Source organism: Anolis carolinensis, chromosome 6 (assembly GCF_035594765.1).
Source record: "Anolis carolinensis isolate JA03-04 chromosome 6, rAnoCar3.1.pri, whole genome shotgun sequence".
NCBI classification, from domain to species: Eukaryota; Metazoa; Chordata; class Lepidosauria; order Squamata; family Dactyloidae; genus Anolis; species Anolis carolinensis.
This window is the reverse complement of record NC_085846.1, coordinates 11595180-11612248: the sequence shown is the minus strand read 5'-3', so window position 1 is coordinate 11612248 and position 17069 is coordinate 11595180. Positions and strand designations below refer to the sequence as shown.

The following is a 17069-nucleotide window of genomic DNA, read 5'->3' as shown; positions in this document are numbered from 1 at the left end:
CTGATGCTGTCCTTTCATAAAATAGTAACATGAGATTGATCTATTTCTGTTATTACCATATTTTGTCTCATTCACAAGGCAGTTTGTAAGACAGGTTGTATATGAAATATATAAAATGCCTGATGTCAGTTTGAAAGATCAACTTTCAGGAAACTCTCAATGCAGGATGTTGCCTAAGAACTACCAGCTGATCCTTGCCTTTGCATTTGCTATTCATGAGATCAACCAGAATGACAAATTGTTGCCCAACATCACATTGGGATCAGAAATCTATGACAATATATTTAGTGCAATGAAAGCCACTGGGAACACTCTGCATCTTCTCTTCACGGCACAAAGGGACCCCTTCAATTACAACTGTTTCCAGAGGCAGAAAGTCATGGCCATCATTGGTGATATCAACTCTGAGACTTCTATCCAGGTGTCGAATATCTTAAATATCTACAAAATCCCACAGGTAGGTATCACTATATGTATGCCATATATTTCAGCAAACAGGAGACATGGAGTTCCTCCATCACTTCTCCATCTCTATCCTTTTAATGTCCAAAGTTCAAATGGTCTAGTCAGTTTATTATATATTGACTTAATGGTTTCATTTTTTTACTTGAGCACTGTTGAGAATTTGTTTTATTTAAAGCAGCACTTTGCCTCCCAATTGGCTCAATCTTCGCTTTGGGCAGCCATCATTGTTCCCGTTCCTGGCAGAAGCATAAAATCAGAGTTGGAAGATATGACAAGCAGGTCTGTAGCGAGGGGGGGGGGGGGGGGTTAGGGGTTCAAACCCCCCCCCCCCCCCCAAATTTTCAAGTTATAAAAAAAATCTCGTTTACTCATGAATTTTAACTGGTTAACCAAATCCCCATGCTAAGACTATGAGATGCAAAACATTAAGAGTCCCTCCAGGCACTATCTCAAGCAGATATTGACAGGTTTGTAGCGAGGAGGGGTATGTGCTAGGGGTTCAACCCCCCCCCCCCGAAATTTTCAAAACCCCTCCCGAAATTTTTTTCTGGCTACGGCCCTGATGACAAGGAACATCCAATTTAACCCTTTCTCATGTAGAAATACACTTCTAGCCATGTAGGAACACTCTGTAATGTTAAATGTGAGGAAGATCTTTGCATTCCAGCATAGAAACCACTCTCAGTAGAAGGATTCCAGATTCAAATACACCCGCTCTCTTACCTACCATATCTAATTGTGTATATTGGATATAGAAAATATATTTTCTACATAATATTCTTGGATAGGAACCAGCATATTTTGCACACACATAAAAAATTCCTGTGCAAAGGATGCAGTATTTTGGGGAAACGCACAGTCTCTAATTCCTTTCCAAGGTCTCTCTCTCTGTCTCCACACACATTTCCAACTGTCCATCAGATCCTAAAAATAGAGAAAATGTAGGTCCAAAGAGCTCCAAAGGAAAGTAGTAAAGGTTATACACAGAGTTATTGTGCTGAGATGGATGGGACAAAGGTTTTGCCAAACACAAAATTTCTAAAATGTAAGTTTATCAAATAAGTAATATCAGCCCATGTGCTTTTTCTCCACTTCTAGCTGGATTATGGATCTTTTGATCCCATCTTCAGTGATAAAACTCAGTTTCCCTCTTTCTTTCGGATGGTGCCAGATGAAATCTTTGAGTATCCTGGGATTGTTCAGCTGCTGCAGTATTTTGGTTGGAATTGGGTAGACCTCATTGTTCCCGAGGGTGCCAGTGGAGAAAGGTTTCAGCGAATGCTCAGTGCACATTTTGTCCAGAAAGACATTTGCATCTCTTTCACCCACACTGTTCCTGCAATAATAAGTTTCACTGCAGATACACAAATAACTAGAAAAATAATTAGACTTGTCTCTCTTCTTTTCTCTAAGAAAGTTAAAGTAATTCTAGTCTATGGAAATGTTCAGTCTTTGGAAAGTTTACGGATGATTCTAGAGATTTATGAACATTTCATGCAGAAACCTTTGGAGAAAGTTTGGATCACAACTGCGCGGTGGGATGTCACAAATATTTTCTCTGGAAGAGTGTTAACAGGAAAATCTTTGAATGGCTCTTTGTCCTTGGCCCTTCACACCACTGTCGTGCCAGGATTTGAGGACTTTCTGGAGAGCCTCAACCCATTCCAATCAAACATATTTTTCCTAAAGGAGTTCTGGTGCAGTGCGTTCTTTTGCTCTTTGCCAGCATATAATATGAATGGGCCAGGAGGGAACTGCACCGGGGAAGAGAAATTGGGGGACCTTCCTGGAGTTGCATTTGAAAAGAAGATGACTGGGCAGAGCTACAATATCTACAATGCAGTTTATGCAGTAGCCCATGCTCTCCATGCTGCTTATTCAATGAGAACTAAACATTACTCCTTGGAGACTGAAAACCGTTGGAATCGTCTAAATATTCAGCCTTGGCAGGTAAACCGTTAGTGCTCAGAGCAACAAATGAACTTCAATGAATTGTTGAATGGAGTGCTGTATGGTTGTACGGCCGTGTTCTAGCAGCACTTTCTCCTGATGTTTTGCCAGCATCTGCAGCTGGTATCTTCAGAGGATCCTCTGAAGATGCCACCCACAGATGCAGGCAAAACATCAGGAGAAAATGCTGCTAGAACACAGCAATACAGCCTGAAAACGACACATCACCCCTGTGATTCCGGCCGTAAAAGCCTTCAACAATACATTGAATTGTTGTATGTTTATTGAAATGAACAATATTCATTTTCTAATTTTGTTGCTAGGTCCTGACAAGCTGATTTTGTATTATGGTGACCACACAAACGAGGCACCTCCAATTCACTCTTATCAAACAAGAGCCCTGTTCATGACGTCCTTGATTAAGTCTATCCACCCGGAGCACCAACTTCCCCTTCTCCTATTGCCTTTTATCTTGCTAAGTGTTACACTATGTAACAAAATTTGAAAAAAAAATATCTGTTCCTGGTTTGAAAGTGTCATTTCCTGTTTAATTGTGCAGTACTTACTTTGAAAGTAGTTGTTCTACTCCAGAAACATCAAAACTATGTTGAACTGGTTGAGATTTTATGTGATATTCATTGAAAAACTATAACAAAATGTGCTGCAGGATGTCAGCAGTTTAATAAAAATGTTCAATGTTTTTCATATAGAACCAATTAGGAAATGACATTTATAATCCAGGAACAAAAATTGTGTTACATAGTCTTATTGTCTTTTCTAGCGAGTCATGTCTAATCATGGTATGTCGAAGTAGGAAAATCTGTCAGCTTTCTACATTGTCTAGATTTCACATAGAAATTTGAAATATCACAGCTTGGACAATTTTTTAATATCCAATTAAATATCTTGCCACTTTGGGGTCTTGTCTAATTTCCACATAGCTGTCCTTTTGAGTCTTGGGATTCTTTTGAATTCTTGACTGCAGTTACCACTCTGGCTTATAACTCAGTCAAGGTATGGAAAAACTTGAACTTCTTCATTGACATCACTATCTATCTACTTGGAAGTTATGCACTAAAACTTTTGGTTCTAATTTTGTAACTGGAACTTTGATCACGAATTATGTTTGATAAGAGAAGTAGAGAGACAGTGAGTTTCTCTTTATTCAAGTTGATCTTTTAAAAGCTCTTCTCAGGATCTTCTCCTAAATATATTCATGTTTTTCTAGGCCAAATGTAAAGTGCTTCGAATGACCAATAATGTCTAGATCTGATAAAGTTTGCACTTGCCTGATTATGAATTTTCCTTTATCAGGATAAAGGTAGTAAAATATATGACTAAATTATAGATATCACAAGAGTTGACCTTCACTATCCACTCTTTTTTGTTTAATTTAGCTTCGCTCACATCTGAGATCTATTCGTTTTAATAACAGCGCTGGGGAAGAAGTTTTCTTTGATGAAAATGGGGACTTAGCATCTGGATTCAACATTGTTAATTTGGTTACATTTTCTAATCAAGCTTTCAAAAAGGTCCAAGTTGGAGGGATTGATCAAAAGACCAAAAGATTTGTCCTCAATGGCAGTGCCATCACATGGAATCACAAGTTCACACAGGTAAATTTTCCTCTTTTAGTCTGCAAAGGGTAATCTTTATAAACAAAAAATCGCTTCTAAAGATCACTTTTGATAGTCAAAGATGAATTTCAGCATGCAGACGTAAACAAATAGATTGGGCCATGGTGGTAAGATTGGGGAAAAAACCACTTCTAGAGCAGTGGTTCCCAACCTGTGGGCCCCAGCCCACTGGTGGGCCATGAGACCTAAACTAGGGTCCACGAGACATGTGGGGAAAATCAGCTCTGGATAATTAAATATGGTTTTCTGTGAGCGAGCAGATGATGACCACTGGATGACATGTGTTCTGTATCAGAAACTAGAGCTGATGTAGTCTATCCAATGCAATTTTCTGAATTGGCACCCCAAATAACCAAAGTTAAATAACCAATTTAAAGTTTACCAAAAACTGATTCGTAACCCTTTTGGTACTAATGTTGGAGGGTGGTCTCTGGTCAAAATGATCCCTGGTCAAGTGGTCTCTAGTAAAAAAAAAAAAAAAAAAAGGTTGGAAACCACTGTTCTAGAGTCAGTTTCCTCCATGTCTTGGAATATGAGAAAATTTAGAGAATGAAGAACTGAAAACCAGGGATTCCTGTTCAAGACAATTACGCATAGGTCCTCTCTTGATTCATCAAGGTTTCCAATAAGCATTGTATTTTCCATACGATTCCCTTCATTTCTCCTCTCTGCATATAATCATTCTTCTCCAGTCCCATTATGTGGGAAATCCAGATGTTCTTCTCCAACTCAGAAAAGACTTTTGAAGGGAGCTAAATTTTCCTCTGCAAATCCTTTCTATCTGTGACTCTGAATCACTGATGACATTTTTGCATTATAATAAAGCTGGGAATTGTCAGAATAAGCAAATGTGAACTTATTTTCTTCACGAATACATATCTTTGTTCTGTTTATTAGATTCCACCCTGTTCCCGTTGTGTTGAGAATTGTCGTCCAGGATACAGCAAGATTGTTCAACCGGAGAAATTAGTCTGTTGCTATGACTGTGTTCAATGTACTCAGGGAAGGATTTCGGCCAATGTTGGTGAGAAAAGCAATATAGTGTCACATGGGAGAATAACACTGGCCAATACACATGTTGGTGTCTCAAATGTTAGCCCTATTCTGGATATATTTGATCTGTTGATTGGAGCCCCCGGTGGCGCAGTGGGTTAAACCCTTGTGCCAGAAAGACTGCTGACATGAAGGTTGGGTTGCTGACCTGAAGGTTGCTGGTTCGAATCCAACCCAGGGAGAACATGGATGAGCTATCCCTATTTCTTGGCTCACCACTAAGATTACCATATTAACTGAAATCTAATGCACACCTTAATTTTGGGAAGATAATTTAGCCAAAAAAAGAGATGAGCATTAGATTTGAGTAAATATGGTAATTCCTTTCACAGTCACTCGCGGTTTTGCTGCATGTGCAAAGGAGTGCTAGTACCTCTTGAAAGAGCAGGGCTGTTAATTAATTGTGAGTTTACTTTTAATATCAGGATCATAATAGGGATCATTATTTGCTCCATTGTCCTTGGGCTTTGTCCTATTGTTACCCGCCCTGAGACCCTTTGGGGAGATGGTGGCGGGATAGAAAAATAAAGTTATTATTATTATTATTATTATTATTATTATTATTATTATTATTATTCTGATGGTATAGAATTCAGGATGAAGTGAAATAGCTAATATAATATATACTGTAAAGCACAGAGAATGGGTTCATCATAATTCCAAAATGTTTCTCTGTACACAAAAATGCAATTAAAATATATCTGCACTGAGAAAATAATATTGAAAATAGACATGCCAAAAAATTGTTGGGAGATTGAGAAACAGGAACAGATTTAGAACTCATACCAGATTCACCAAACATTCTCATGAAAGAAAGAAGGAGGGAAAATGGTTTCTTCATATCTAAGCAGGCTTCATGAATCCAAATGATATCTGTGGACAATTCGCACTGATTTGGGAAACACTAAGAACTTCTTAATGTATTTCAGATGCAAGTGAATGCGTCAAGTGCCAAGAGGATCACTACCCAAATAGGAAACAAGACCAATGCCTTCCTAAGAGAACCACTTCTTTATATTATACAGAACCTCTGGGAGCAATTTTGGCTTCCTGCGCCCTTGTTTTTTCAGTAATCACAATTCTGGTGATGGGGACTTTCATTCGTTACTGGAACACTCCCATTGTCAAAGCCAACAACTGGACCATCACTTGTATTCTCCTTGTCTCTCTGTTGCTCTGTTTTCTGTGCTCTTTTCTTTTCCTTGGCACACCGGGAAAAGTTTCTTGCCTTCTCCGGCAAACCGTCTTTGGCATTGTCTTTTGTATAGCAGTTTCTTGCATGTTGGCCAAGACCATCACTGTGGTGCTGGCCTTCATGGCCACAAAGCCAAGGAACCAGATGAAGAAATGGATTGGGAAGAAGCTGGCAATATTGGTGATCGTCTTTTGTGCTTTTATTCAAGCTGGTCTCTGCACAGTGTGGTTGTCCACCTCTGCACCATTTCCAGAGTTTGACATGCGCTCCCAGCTTGCAGAGATCGTCTTGCAATGCAACGAAGGCTCCGACACCATGTTCTACCTTGTCCTGGGTTACATGGGGCTGCTGTCCTTCATTAGCTTCACTGTTGCTTTCTTTGCTAGGAAGCTGCCCAGCAGTTTCAATGAAGCCAAGCTGATAACTTTCAGCATGTTGGTCTTTTGCAGTGTTTGGGTTGCTTTTGTCCCAAGCTACCTGAGCACCAAAGGGAAAAATATGGTGGCTGTGGAGGTCTTCTCCATCTTGGTCTCTAGTTTTGCCCTACTGGGTTGTATCTTCTTCCCCAAATGCTATATTATTCTGGTGAGGCCAGAGCTGAATATAAGAGAAAAGCTTGTAAAGAAAAAGAATTGATATCTACACAAAATGCAATCATGTTTGTGATGAATGATCTCATATCAGTTTATAAAGGGAAATCAGTGTCTGACAGGGAATAATATTGGATTAGTACTATAGTGGAGTCCCCACTGGTGCAATGGGTTAAACCCTTGTGCTGGCAGGACTGCTGACTTGAAGGTTGGGTTGCTGACCTGAAGGTTGCCGGTTTGAATCCGGGGAGAGCGTGGATGAGCTCCCTCTGTCAGCTCCAGCTCTCCATGTGGGGACATGAGAGAAGCCTCTCATAAGGATAGTAAAAACATCAAAAACATCTGGCGTCCCCTGGGCAATGTCCCTGCAAATGGTCAATTCTCTACACCAGTTTCTCAAGTTGCTCCTGATACGAAAAAGTACTATAGTGCCTGGGATTGAGGTGTGCTTATTGCCATGACCACCGTGATGCTGAAGAAAAATGGTTATGGACTTCAGCACCAATACATTGTAATGTCACTTGATGGAAAAGGCATACTATCATGTGTTAGGTCTGTCACCATATTACTTCTTTGCACGATTCTTTGGGTAATTTATGTTCAGGGAGTCAATACCTTTCAGGAGACATGGAAAATTACTGTTGGATGCTTTATGATATACCCTTTTCCCCTGAAATAAGACCTAACTGGAAAACAAACCCTAGCATCATTTTTCAGTGTAGTAATAATATAAGCCCTACCCTAAAAATAAGCCATGGTTAAAATCACCAACCAAAGGGACGTATTTAGTTTACCAGTAGTAAATTCATTGCAACATGTTATAGATTTATTGAATTATAAAATAATAATACTAATATATAAGTAAAATACATACATTGACATTAATACTTAAAATAAATAGTAATGCCAGTAGCTGGTTCTATAGTTCATTTAAACGACTTCACAATGTTATATTCTTAGTAGGGCAGTCTCTCGCACTGCTGCCAAATATTCCATTAATAGGATCCCATCACTTCACCTGAGCGTTCCGTTTTTATACCAGTGTGGAAGGAAATGCATTCATGATGTATTCTGGGCTTTTAAAAAGATCTGTTGTGGACAGTGGCAGCTCGAATAGTATACGCCAGATATTGGAAAACCTCAGAGATTCTTCCCTTAGAAGAATGGGAAAAATACATTACAGATTTGCTGATAATGGATAAAATAACTGTACTCTTAAGAGGAAAACCTTTAGTGAAATTTGTTGAAGAATGGCAACCAATAATCCAACATCTCAATGTAAAATTAATGTAAACGTGTACATAGGGGAAGCTATAAGACGGTAGACAAGGAGGAAACGAATATTATTTTGGAGCCTATAATACCTTTATATGTACTATTTAAATAGAACACTCTGACCCCTTAATGAAAATATATTATCTGAGAAATGATTATGGAAGATTAATAGCTGGAAAATATTGCACTGTATGCAACAAACACTTGCAAATGTATGTCTATTTGAACGAATTAAATAAATAAATAAATAAATAAATAAGATCTGTTGTTTTTCACAATTCCATCCATCCTTGAGACAATGCAAAACGCTCCATGGTCAAGTATCTATTGCTTTCTACATTGTGTTCCGTTAGTATAAGGGGTCATTGGGATAGATTGTCTATCATGGACAGAATAATAGGAAGTTGAATATGGACTGCTCTTCAACTTGGATTCTAAGGAAGTCAAAACCTGGCTTGTGGTTGATAATATTGTCCATTTGGGTCAGATGGGGTAGAGGCTAGTCAGTTCCTAACTGCATTCCAGTTAGGCTTCAGGCCTTGTTTTGAACTGGATATTCCTTGGTTCCTTAGAAGGTAGATCTATTTCAAGTTTAAGACATTACTGATTCTCTTTGCCATGAAGATTTGCTGAACATGAGACCATCTCCCATGCCACTCCTTTTTCCTTTTTTGTCTTGTCATGCCATTAGATTGTAAGCCGGAGGGCATAGAACCGCCCTGTTGTTATTTTACTTGTAAAGTGTAATGTACAGAATTGGCACGATATGAATAAATAAAAGATGGTAATGACGATGAGTCAATAAATGTGTGCACATAAGTTGAGGAAACCATTAGTAAGTGGTTTACCTGCCCAGTTGAGAGATGAAAGGACTCATATGTTCTTATTCTGAAACATGCAGAATAATCACAGGATGTTCCAAACCTACACCTGTTGATCAACTCTACATGCTAGCTGGCATTGCCCGCCCGATGTGCAACGGGAAGTTGCTGCTAACAGTGAGAGAAATAAGATTGAACACTGTGAAAGTTACACTGCATGGATATCGGCCTCTTCCCAGTAGACTCAAATCAAGGAAAAGCTTCATGAGAACCACCACTCCTCTTAACGTTCCCCCAGCAACAGCAAGAGTATCCCTCTGGGCAGGTAAACCAGGGAATCCTAATTGGATGGTCTCCCATGAGGGTCTTCCTCCAGGAGTAAACCAAGAATGGACAACTTGGAAGTCCCTGAACAGACTCAGAAGTGGAGTGGGCAGATCCAAAGACAACCTGGCAAAATGGCACTACCCAAGAGAATCCTCCACTTTGTGCAATTGTGGAGCAGAACACAACTCCACATCTGTATGCTTTTCCGCAATGCCCTGCCTCATGTGCAGAGGAAGAATTGTTTGAAGCTACAAACAATGCAGTTGCTGTTGCCCGTTTCTGGTCAAAAGATATTTAGCCCAATCTCACAGACATATCATCTGATCTACACAGAGACTTTGGTCTTGGAGATAATTTCTAAGCAACCTTGTAATTATTAAAATTATGGTGATTTCACCCAGCTTCTTGCAGAGGCCCCAGTGTGACAGAGCATCTGTGAAATTCATAACATCAACAAAGTCAAACACTATTTTCTATAAAGACTCCCATCAAACTACTTTTAATCTAGTTGTTGATGTAAAATTGGCAAGGCCAACCAGTCTTTTTTGTCTCATTCTTTAGGTGAAAATCTCCAGGAAGGAATGTAAGCATTAGTGAATTTTACTTAATACTTACGGTACTCAAGAGTGGTTACTTATGGATTCTCTTCAAAATACTGCAGCTGGTACTAACATTGATGTTTATGTTGATGAAAATGCAGTTCTTCAGGAGGAGCAGAATCCAAGCTTTGCAAGTACTTAAACTGCTGTTGCTGCTCTTTTTGCTTTGGATTCTGCCTCATACTTTCAGCAAGACTTCAAACTTCTCTTTGTGTAACTGTCAGGAAATGAATCAAGGCAACCTACTTAACTCTGAAGACATTATCCTGGGTCAGTTTTTATCTGTGCCATGTGCCGAAGAACCTTTATTCAGCTTTAGAGAGTGCCCGGCTTTTTCACAAAATAATTTGTAAGTAGTTCATAGAATGTTGAAAAGATGGAGCAAATTTGCTTCCTGCTACTTCAAAAGGGAAGCTTTGATATGTTTAAATTATAAACTAGAAAAGAATTCTCAAATAAGCATAGGGAATAACACAGAGACTTGTCCAGCCTTGGAATGGAGCATTCTCGCCAAAGGTGCTGGACTTTTCAGTGTGAGAAGCTTTAAAACAGAGGTTGGATTGCCATCAGATGACAATTCTTTACCTATACATTAGCAGTGGTTGGATGGGATGGCCTTTGGTATCATTTCCAACTCTACCATTCTACAGTTCTGTGAGTTTACTGAAATTTAAGGAGAGAAATTTAGTGAGACTTATTCAAGGATCATGACAGCAGGAGAAGCCGTGAATGTAGATTGAATGCACATGGTACACTGAGTGTGAAAGTCCTTTGAGAAACAAGGAAAAGCAGTAAAACATTTATAGGTAAAGGTTTTCCCCTGACATTAAGTCTAGTCATGTCTGACTCTGAGGGTTGGTGCTCATCTCCATTTCTAAGCTGAAGAGCGACGTTGTCCGTAAACACCTCCAAGTTCATGCAGCCGGCATGACAGCATGGAGTGCTGTTACCTTCCTGCCAGAGCAATACTTATTGATCTACTCAAATTTGCATGTTTTCAAACTACTAGGTGGCATGATTATGTATGTACATACTTGTGTATTTAAATTTCTAGACTTATACATGAGTACATAGAGTTGTTTTCCCTAATATATCCTCATGTATACATTTAGAAATTTGGAATCACAAAAAATAATACAACACTCTGGGTCGACATATCACACACACACACACACACATTACTGTGCACACACACACACACACACACACACATATATATATATCACATACACACACACACACGAACTATCCACATCCCTGGGTAGAATAACAAATGGTGAGAGCTTAGCTTTGGGAGAATTTAAAAGTTGCTCTCTCCTTAAAATCTTCAAGTCCTGAACCCATTCCATTGTTATTTTTCTTTTTCCTTTTTAGCATGAGTTGATTCAAACCAGCAGCAAAATAGCTGCATCTGCTTCATTTCTTCCCACAGCAGTAAAATAGCTGCACCTGCTTCATTTCTTCCTCAAACCACACACAGTCGGCTACTAATAATCTTTCTATGTCAAGATGTATTTGGTTGGTGTATTGTTTTTGTGGAATTCTGCATAGTTCACAGAAATGTCAGTGGCTGTGTTTTTGAGATTGGTGAATTGGCATGGGATGATGTTTGATCTGAAATTCTGCATAATGGTTCAGCAAGGCAAGTGTATGGCCGGTTTAGATGTCACTGTATGTTACAGCTTTCTGCACAATCTTGTTGCTAGTCCTGCTACTGCTAGACTCCAGTGTATCATTTCTGCTCCTTTCAAACTGACTTCAAAGAGACAAAGCTTAGCATCACTTCCAGGTTTTAGAATTTTTTAAAGAATAATATTGTCCTTTTTCTCTCTCTCTGTCTTTTAAATTGTATAGACCTCACCTTAAAAAATTCCAGCATATACTTGCTTTTGTTTTTGCCATAAATGAGATCAACAAGAGCACTAGACTCTTGCCCAATACAACACTGGGATTTAACCTCTATGACAATGTTTTTGGTGCAAGCCGGACCTACTGGAGCATTCTGGATATGCTTTTTCCAGGAGAGAGAAATCCCTTTAATTACAACTGTGATCAAAACAAGAATGTAGTGGCTATAATTGATGGGGTCAATTCTCAACATTCAACTCAGATGGCTACTATATTAAATGTCTTCAAGATTCCACAGGTATGTTGAGAGACAGAGCAAGTACATAGAGAGAGTGAGTGAGTGAGCAGGTTAGCATGGTGTAAATCTAGCCCAAAGCAAGGAGCCCCCAGATGACGTAGTGGACTAAGTGACTTGAAGGTTGGGTTGCTGACCTGAAAGCTGCCAGGTTCGAATCCCACCCGGGGAGAGTGTGAATGAGCTCCCTCTATCAGCTCCAGCTCCATGTGGGGACATGAGAGAAGCCTCCCACAAGCATGGTAAAAACATCAAAACATCCGGGCGTCCTCTGGGCAACGTCCTTGCAGACGGCCAATTCTCTCATTCCAGAAGCAACTCAATTTGCTCCTGACACGAAAAAAAAAGCCCAGAGCAGTCCCAGATTTGGCATATTAGTGCTGAATCTGGGACCATTGTCAATAAGGACCAGGACAACATTTCCTCTGCTTGGGTGGCTTACATTTCACCTCTTGTGATGCTGTTGCTGCTGCTTGTAGTCAACCATGGAGTTTCATCTGAACTTCTGACCATGATGTGTGCATTGTCTGATGTCAGAATGGGATGCCCACATTACCAACAAGACAATTGTCTCCTTCCTTCTTGCTAATCTCGTGGTCATCCCATTCTGATATTAGCAGAGGTGGCCATGATGACCAGGAGCTCAGGCGGGGCTCTATGACAGGCTAGGAACATGAGTGGAAATATGGACACAATCCATCCTATTTTGCTGTGATTATGAGTTCAGGAAAGGGTGATGAAACTGGCCTCCATCTGGACAACAAATTGGGTTGAATCAGACTCAATACAGGTATCAAGACTGTCATCATTCCTGGGATACTAAGGCAAACTTTACAGCCAGAGATTCTTTTGGGGTGACTCTGGGATTTGGACTTGTGTTGACTAGATAAGCCCGTACACTGTGCAACAAAATTTGAAAAAGATTGTTCCTGGTTTGAAGGTGTTATTTCCTGTTTAATTATGCAGTATTTACTTTGAAAGTAGTTGTTATACTCCATAAACTTATTTTTTGTGGTTGCCACAAACTGTGTTGACTTGGTTGATACTCCATTCATTTATTGAAAAACTATAGCAAAATGTGCTGCAGGATGTCTTGCAAAAATAAAGATTTTGCAGTTAAATATACTTTCCCCATGTTTTTATGACAGAACCAATTAGGAAATGACATTTATAACGCAAGAACAAAAATTGTGTTAAATAAGAGCCATTAATTAAATGGCATATGTTTCAGGGGTGGCACACAAGTGTCCTTCCAGATGTTACTGCACTGTATCTTCAGTCAAATCTTGCCAACATAGCCAATGGGAAGGAATGTAGGGCAGTTTAAATAAAAATTATGGAGTGCTACACATTTCCCATCTCTATTCTGAGTGTTGCTGTGTCTTTCAAACTATTCTATAGGGATCTTTGATGTTAGTTTTTCAGTTCAACATTTAGAAGTAGCTTTTCTCAACTTCTCATCCCATATACTTGTCTCTGCTTAAGTTCCACTTCTGTGTAATCTTCCCTCAGAGAAAACTGAATTTATTCAAAGATGTAAGATTGAGTCGTGTTGAGTCTCCTTTGTAGAGAGAAAAAGTGGGGTATTATTATTATTATTATTATTATTATTATTATTATTATTATTATTAATATATCTTGTTTGCTGTGTCATACAATAATAACAATAATTTTAATAATGACCACATTTGTTGATGGTTTAATATCAACTGATGAAAGCATTTTATTTTTCCTGTTAGCTCAGTTATGGATCCTTTGACTCAAGACTAGATGACAAAACGTGGTTCCCTTTTTTCTATAAGATGATGCCGAATGAAATGCTGCAATACATTGGGATTGTTCACCTGCTTAACCATTTCAGATGGACTTGGGTTGGCCTCCTTGTGCCAGATGATGACAACGGTGAAATTGTTCTGCAGAAACAGGTGCCTATACTCCTCCAGAACAACATTTGCGTTGCTTTCTTGGACATGATTCCAACCGTGTTTTTCCCAGACACTTTATCTAACAATTTAGTCCAAATATATTTTACCTTGCTTTTCACCAAAGCCAATGTGATTCTTTTCTATGGCTATAATTACTTTTTCAAGGTGCTTCAGTGGGCTCTAGAATATAATATATTACATGAAAAGTACCACCCAGGAAAAGTTTGGATCAGAACAGCTCAGTGGGATATAAATACCATGGAAAGTGAGAGGAAACTCCCTGGAAGGACCTTGAATGGCACCCTATCCTTCACAGTCCATACAGAGGTGATACCTGGATTTGAGAATTTTCTTCAAACCATAAATCCTTACAAGCCCACGTTGTACCTCCTCCATGCATTTTGGCAGTATGCCTTCAATTGTTCATTTCCTAGTCATCCTCTTTACACCACAAACCAGCACTATACAGGGGAGGAGAAGCAAAGAGCTATCTTTGAAATGGGAATGTTTGGTCAGAGTTACAGTATCTACAATGCTGTTTATGCTGTAGCACATGCTCTTCATGCAATGTATAGATCAAGAACCAGGCATAAGGCTTTGAGAGATGGACTTACATGGAGTCCTATGAATGTTCAACCATGGCAGGTGGGATTTTATGAGTTTATGCTAGTAGTGCTGCTGGAGAAGGATGAACTGTATATATTGTATTTATTGTATATATATCATATACAATATAATATACAATAATATATAATATATAATATATTGTATATTCATATAAATTTGATAATAATATTGTAATGTAATACAATATAATATTAATAATAATACAATATAATAATATTAATTATATATTACATGTAATATTACTAATAATATTACAGTATAGTGGTATAGTACAATATAGTGGTATAGTACAATACATAATGCTAATATTGTGCTATGCTAATAATTTAATTTATTGTATGTACATATAATTTGTAAGCCGCTCTGAGTCCCTTCAGGGTGAGCAGGGCAAGAAATAAATGTAGTAAATAAATACATAAAATGTTGGGTAAAAACAAATTACTATTGTGGTAATCATTGTTCTATGGTGTGTAGTCTACAACTTTCCCATTCACTCATGAGGAAAGGAAAAAGAGAGAAAACAAGTGAATTCTTGCACATAATTTTATAATATGCAAAGGGATCATTCTTAACCTTGAACAAAAAAAAAAGAACTGCAAAGGATGATTGAAAAGAAATCTCTTGAATTCAAACAATTCAAAATCAATTGAAAAACTGTAATTATGTATTTGTGTATCATTGATCTGATTGGCTAATTGTTTCTTTATTTCAATCTAGCTTCATCTCTTTCTGAACAAAGTCCGATTTAACAATAGTGCAGGAGAAGAAATATTTTTCAATAATAATATGGAATTGACGGGTGGTTATGATATTGTGAATTGGGTCATTTATCCCAATCGATCTTTCAGTAGAAGACAGGTTGGAAAGATTGATAGCCAAGCTCCAGATGGCAAAGAGTTTACCATCACTGAGGATGACATTGTGTGGAATCCCTACTTCAACCAGGTATTCATTCATTTCAGTTTTCTAAAACACTTTCTATGATTACTGGAAAACACTCCAGGCCAGGTGCTTTATAGTCAACTCTTTCTTAGGTCATAAATATTCCTTATATTGCTAGAGTTCAGCCCAGTAGTGTTTTTGGGTAGGAAAACACGGACAGTTGGATTCACATATCATATAATTGTGCAAAGATAGAGATGCATAGCATCTCCTCCTTCTACTGGCACATGGCAGCATATTTCAGAAGTGTCTAGTCCCTTTATGAAGAGGGTTTTTTTTCTTGCACTACATGATTGCATCTGAAGCAGAAAGCATCACAAACACCTTTTCTTTTGGATATTTTTAGACATTGCCCCTTTCCACTTGTGCCAAGAGTTGCCATCCTGGATATCACAAAACTGTTTGGCCAGGGAAACACACCTGCTGTTACAATTGTGTTCGGTGCCCTGAAGGGATGATATCAGTCCAGCTGGGTGAGTTAGAGATAGCACTGGTAATCTTTGGGAAGAATATTGCAGAGGATGCTCTTATATATGGATGATAATCAAAATGGTAATGCAGTATGACTCCTGTATCCATGTGGTGTGCATTCTTGGACTTTGCATCAATATTCAAAGCTGCACATAATAGTGAACTCTAGTGATATGAAATCCTTTTTACCTAAAAATACCCTGGAGTTATGCTGGAAGACTTGAAGGTCGAGATGAATATTTTGGCACAAATGGATAAATGAAACCACAGATCCTGCTTCCACAGATATGGGGGCCAGATTCAGAATTGGCTTTAGATCTAAGTCAAGATCATGGCAACCAGACCGATTGACAACTGGCAAATAGAGGGAGAAAATGTGGAGGTAGTGACAGACTTTATATTTCTAGGTGCGAAGATCACTGCAGATGCAGACTGCAGCCAGGAAATCAGAAGACGTCTACTTCTTGGGAGGAGAGCAATGGCCAACCTTGACAAAATAGTGAAGAGCAGAGACATCACACTGGCAACGAAGGTCCGCATAGTCAAAGCCATGGTATTCCCCATAGTGACCTATGGATGCGAGAGCTGGACCATAAGGAAGGCTGAGCAAAGGAAGATAGACGCTTTTGAACTCTGGTGCTGGAGGAAAATCCTGAGAGTGCCTTGGACCCCAAGAGGATCCAACCAGTCCATCCTCCAGGAAATAATGTCTGACTGCTCACTGGAGGGAATGATATTAGAGGCAAAGTTGAAGTATTTTGGCCACATCATGAGGAGACAGGAAAGCTTGGAGAAGATCATGATGCTGGGGAAAATGGAAGGAAAAAGGAAGAGAGGCCGACCAAGGGCGAGATGGATGGACGGTATCCTTGAAGTGACTGGCTCGTCCTTGAAGGAACTTGGGGCGGTGACGGCCGACAGGGAGCTCTGGCGTGGACTGGTCCATGAGGTCATGAAGAGTCGAATACGACTGAACGAGTGAGACGACGACAGTGGTTTTCAACCTTTGGGTCCCCAGGTGTTTTGGCCTACAACTCCCAGGAATCCCA

General features: G+C 39.1%; 2 protein-coding genes across 2 annotated transcripts; both read left to right on the top strand.

Moving 5' to 3' along the window:
* The first annotated feature begins 166 nt into the window (after window positions 1-166).
* Window positions 167-8540, top strand: LOC100553069 (vomeronasal type-2 receptor 26). Its single transcript, XM_062957096.1, has 3 exons — window positions 167-457; window positions 1564-1717; window positions 6035-8540. Exons 1-3 carry the CDS (start codon window positions 167-169, stop codon window positions 6934-6936), a joined length of 1347 nt encoding a protein of 448 aa, XP_062813166.1. The 3' UTR covers window positions 6937-8540.
* A 2080-nt stretch (window positions 8541-10620) lies between these two features.
* Window positions 10621-15340, top strand: LOC103279584 (vomeronasal type-2 receptor 26). The gene is made up of 3 exons (XM_062957095.1): window positions 10621-12058; window positions 13795-14675; window positions 15325-15340. Exons 1-3 carry the CDS (start codon window positions 11921-11923, stop codon window positions 15338-15340), a joined length of 1035 nt encoding a protein of 344 aa, XP_062813165.1. The 5' UTR covers window positions 10621-11920.
* The last annotated feature ends 1729 nt before the right edge of the window (window positions 15341-17069 follow it).

Coding starts and splice junctions, on each gene's coding strand:
- LOC100553069 (XM_062957096.1), top strand. CDS start 167: ATGTTGCCTAAGAACTACCAGCTGATCCTTGCCTTTGCATTTGCTATT. Junction 458..1,563: donor ATATCTACAAAATCCCACAG/GTAGGTATCACT, acceptor CTCCACTTCTAG/CTGGATTATGGATCTTTTGA. Junction 1,718..6,034: donor AGACCTCATTGTTCCCGAGG/GTGCCAGTGGAG, acceptor AATGTATTTCAG/ATGCAAGTGAATGCGTCAAG.
- LOC103279584 (XM_062957095.1), top strand. CDS start 11,921: ATGCTTTTTCCAGGAGAGAGAAATCCCTTTAATTACAACTGTGATCAA. Junction 12,059..13,794: donor ATGTCTTCAAGATTCCACAG/GTATGTTGAGAG, acceptor TTTTCCTGTTAG/CTCAGTTATGGATCCTTTGA.